This window comes from Diabrotica virgifera, chromosome 4 (genome assembly GCF_917563875.1).
Source record: "Diabrotica virgifera virgifera chromosome 4, PGI_DIABVI_V3a".
Classification (NCBI taxonomy): Eukaryota; Metazoa; Arthropoda; class Insecta; order Coleoptera; family Chrysomelidae; genus Diabrotica; species Diabrotica virgifera.
The window spans coordinates 242,969,208-242,973,479 of record NC_065446.1 but is presented as its reverse complement, the minus strand read 5'-3'; the positions used below and the strand labels follow the sequence as shown (position 1 = coordinate 242,973,479).

The 4,272-nt window shown below is 34.1% G+C and overlaps 1 protein-coding gene across 1 annotated transcript; it reads right to left on the bottom strand.

Moving 5' to 3' along the window:
• Positions 1-1,679: 1,679 nt before the first annotated feature.
• Positions 1,680-1,905, bottom strand: LOC114347120 (drosomycin-like). Its single transcript, XM_028297863.2, has one exon. It carries the CDS (start codon positions 1,893-1,895, stop codon positions 1,695-1,697), a length of 201 nt encoding a protein of 66 aa, XP_028153664.1. The 5' UTR covers positions 1,896-1,905; the 3' UTR covers positions 1,680-1,694.
• Between the last annotated feature and the right edge of the window lie 2,367 nt (positions 1,906-4,272).

Here is a 4,272-nt window from a genome sequence, read left to right as displayed (position 1 = left end):
TGCATAATTTTTTTATTAAAAAAAATAAAGGCAAAGAAAAACCGGGATTATTATGTTCAAGTTCAAGAGTGGCGATCATAATTTCACAATATTCTGTTAGTCTGTCATGTTACGTTAGTTCGTGAACCAACCATTTGCAGTTTATATGGATGCCAATTTTTTTCAGTATTTATAAACGTTTTGACTGACATCGCAATGACGAGCTTCAATTTTGCTTGATAAAGATGCATCTACAACGAATTGTTATAAAACATTTATCTACATGTCGTGTATAGTCGAGATAGAGATGATCATCATCATCAACAGATATTCCATTCATCGTTGGACTTAAGCCTCCCTTAGGTGTATTCAGAAAAGGACTAGGTACTCGAGAAGCTCTCTTCGGTTTGAATGTTCTTACACAAAGATGCCTAGACGTTAATCAAGAAGTACATGCATGTTTTATCGATTTTGAAAAAGCATTTGACAGAGTACGCCACGATAAGCTAAGAGACATTCTTGAAAGAAAAGACATAGTAGGGAATAAACATTTGCTATTTTGCAGTTATGTATAATGTATAACTTTACACACCCTATCGAAATATCTATCAAAATGACAGTGTGGCCATTTAAGAAAATCAACGATGACGTCATATCTCTAAATTTGGACACGATGTATACATTAAAATTGTATGTAAACAATTTTGATTTAAAATACCAATCAACAAGTCTGAGCATTTTTCAAAAAAAAAAAAAAATTAGTATTTTTTTTTATTTAGCTAATGCCTCGACAACTAATGGCCATTGGCATGATGATGGTGCAGTGGATTTTTTCCGTGCACCGTACAGTGTAGTGTGTGTGTTGAGTAAGTGTCTTGTTACTTTGCAAAGTCGACGTCATTGTCTTTGCAAAGAGACGCTAATTGTATCCGAACGTCTGCGGTCCCTCCGGTGAGTACCGATCCCACAAGGATAGAAACTATTTTCATTTATTAATTTATAATAAACGAAAAATTCTCTACCTTGGTGAGATTCGAACTCACGACCATTCGGACCTTTCGATCCAAAGGTCGGCGCTGAAATATTGAATTTATTCCAAATTACAGATATAACTTTGTTATGTTTTATTATCTTGTAAATGATAGGGAATAAAAATTTGATATGTTTAACTTTACACACTCGATGAAAATAGCTATTAAAATGACACTGGGGCCATTTAAGAAAATCAACGATGACGTCATATCTCTAGATTGGTACACCCTATATACATATTAATATTGTACGTAAAAAATTTTGATTTGAAATACTAATCGACAGGTCTGAGTATTTTTCAAAAAACAATTAGTATTTGAACTATTGAATTTATTACAAGCTACAGACTCACTCTGTATAAGCAACAACAAGCCTTAAATATATATTTAAGGATTGTTGTTGCTTTGTATTCTGCCATAAAATCTGCTATTATGTATTGCCACATCGACTATAGATTACGTACTACTACTGGACCCAATTAATCACACGAATTAGGATCAATTGATTAATTACATCTACCTCTTGGTAGCAGCAGTTCAGCAGTCAAATGTCATCATAATAGAGCTAACAAGTGCCTTACAAGTTTTTTCTCTACGCTACGATATGCTTTAAATAAAAAAAAACAGTTTTTAATAAAAATTCAATATTATTTAATAATTAGATACATTTTTAAAATTAAATATCTAACATCCCTCGCACCAGCACTTCAAACTGGGACTGCAATGTCCACTGATTCTTCCTTCTCCTTTGCATACGCGACGACAGGTTTCGTTATCCCAAACTGCACAAGGACCTCCATAATTACCGGAAAGACAATCAGCAAAGGCAGTTTTAGCGCTGATGGTTATCAGGAGAAGAACAGCAAAGATGTATAAGACTTTCATATTGAATCCTGCAAAAAGATTATCCATATTAAAAAAAAACAAATTTATTGGTACATTTATAGTATGGTATAGTTAGACCCAAACCCAGACATCCAAAGTGAAAGTTATCCTCCAACAGCAAATTGTTCTATATGGTCCACATAATGTTCAGAAAAAAGTCACACCATTTTGAGCGTTGGGTTTGGGGGGAAGAGGGGGGAGAAATCTGCAAATTCGTAGTTTTTTAAGTTTTTCGTCAATATTTCTAAAACTAAGCGGTTTAGCATGAAAAACCCTCTACACAGAATTGTTCTACATTAAATTTGAAATAAAAAAGGCCCTATGCATAACCCTTCTAAAATGAACGGTTCCGAAGTTACGGAGGTAGTATAGTATGATTGGTCCAAAAAAAGGCCTAACCCAGACATCCAAAGTAAAAGTTTTCCTTCAACACCAAATTGTTCTATATGGTCCACATATTGTTCAGTAAAAAGTTACACCATTTTGAGCGTCCGGTTTGGGGGGAGATGGGGGAGAAATCGGTAAATTAGTAGTTTTTTTACGTTTTTCGTCAATATTTCTAAAACTATGCTTTAGCGTAAGAAATGTTCTATAGAAAAATATTCTACATAACATTTAAAACAAAAAGGTTCGATACATAAATGTTATAAAATCAACGGTTCCAGAGTTACGGAGGGTAAAAAGTGGAGGTTTTCGATACTTTTTATATTTACCGATTTCTCCCCCCCTCTCCCCCAAACCCGACGCTCAAAATGGTGTGACTTTTTTCTGAACAGTATGTGGACCATATAGAACAATTTGGTGTTGGAGGATAACTTTCACTTTGGATGTCTGGGTTTTTGGTATAGTTATATCATAAATATTGCCCAAAAATATAAAAAGTATCGAAAACCTCGACTTTTCACCCTCCGTAACTCTGGAATCGTTGATTTTGTAACAATTATGTATAGAACATATTTTGTTTTAAATTTCATGTAGAACATTTCTGTATATAACATTATTTACTCTAAAGCATAGTTTTAGAAATATTGACGAAAAACCTAAAAAAAAAACTACTAATTTACCGGCTTCTCTCCCATCTCCCTCCCAAACCGGACGCTCAAAATGGTGTAGCTTTTTACTGAACAATATATCGACCATATAGAACATTTTGGTGTTATAGGAAAACTTTTACTTTGGATGTTTGGGTTAGGTCTTTTTTTGGACCAGTTATAGTTTACTACCTCCGTAACTTTGGAACCATTCATTTTAGAAAGATTATGCATAGGGCCTTTTTTATTTCAAATTTAATGTAGAACAATTTTGTATAGAGGGCTGTTCATGCTAAACCGCATAGTTTTAGAAATATTGGCGAAAAACTTAAAAAACTACGAATTTACCGATTTCTCCCCCCTCTCCCCCCCAAACCCGACGCTCAAAATGGTGTGACTTTTTTCTGGACATTGTGTGGACCATATAGAACAATTTGGTGTTGAAGGATAACTTTCACTTTGGATGTCTGGGTAATGCCATCTTTTGGATCAACTATACTATACTATTAGAGTAAATACTCTCTGATCTGACTGTAGTAACAGAATGGACATCAAATTTAGGGCATAACCTAAGTCCCTAGCAGTCAAAAGTCATGGAATTTAGTAAAAGAAGGAATTTAGAGCGATACAGTCTTCTAAACATTAATTGTACATACATACTTAAAATTTGTGAGCGAAATTTTTTTTAAAAAATGTTTATTATATTAGAGGTATTGTGGCCAGGATACAGTAAAAATTTCCATCCTTAAATTACACAAGGTGCAAAGATTTTCTTGCCTTGGAATTATAGGTGTTTTCAGGAATAGGAACACCAACAGTATCTATGTATCTGGATACTGGACCTCTCCTCTTTGCATATTTTTATACGGAGGAAAGCGAGAATGGGATATCATAGACTGTTAGAAATCCTGACTCAACTTATAATGGTTAGATCAGGACATAGTAATGTATGATTAAATTATGGATTCAGTATCGGTGATGACTGACGATATGGCATTCAGATACAGACCTTAGCTACCTTTCCAGATGGATATCTGCTCACAAATAATAATTAACTCAGAATTATAATAGGCTTTCTAAGTGACGACATACATATGCCATGCATCACTAGACTTGTACAAGCTGGTACACGATTCCAGAATTTTAGAATGGGTATTTTATGCTTCCTTAATAAATGGAAGGAGTACCCTAAACCAACTGGCTGCAGGTTACCGTTTAACAGAGGCCAGAAAAATAAACCAATATCAGATAATGGGAATATCAGTTTAATAGTGCATGAAAAGAAAAGAAAGGATGTAGTACAAAATCAAGAGATGGGGCAGTTAAATCAGGAATTAAATAATAAT

Excerpts from the sequence above, each read along its gene's own strand:
- LOC114347120 (XM_028297863.2), bottom strand. The coding sequence starts at position 1,895 with ATGAAAGTCTTATACATCTTTGCTGTTCTTCTCCTGATAACCATCAGC.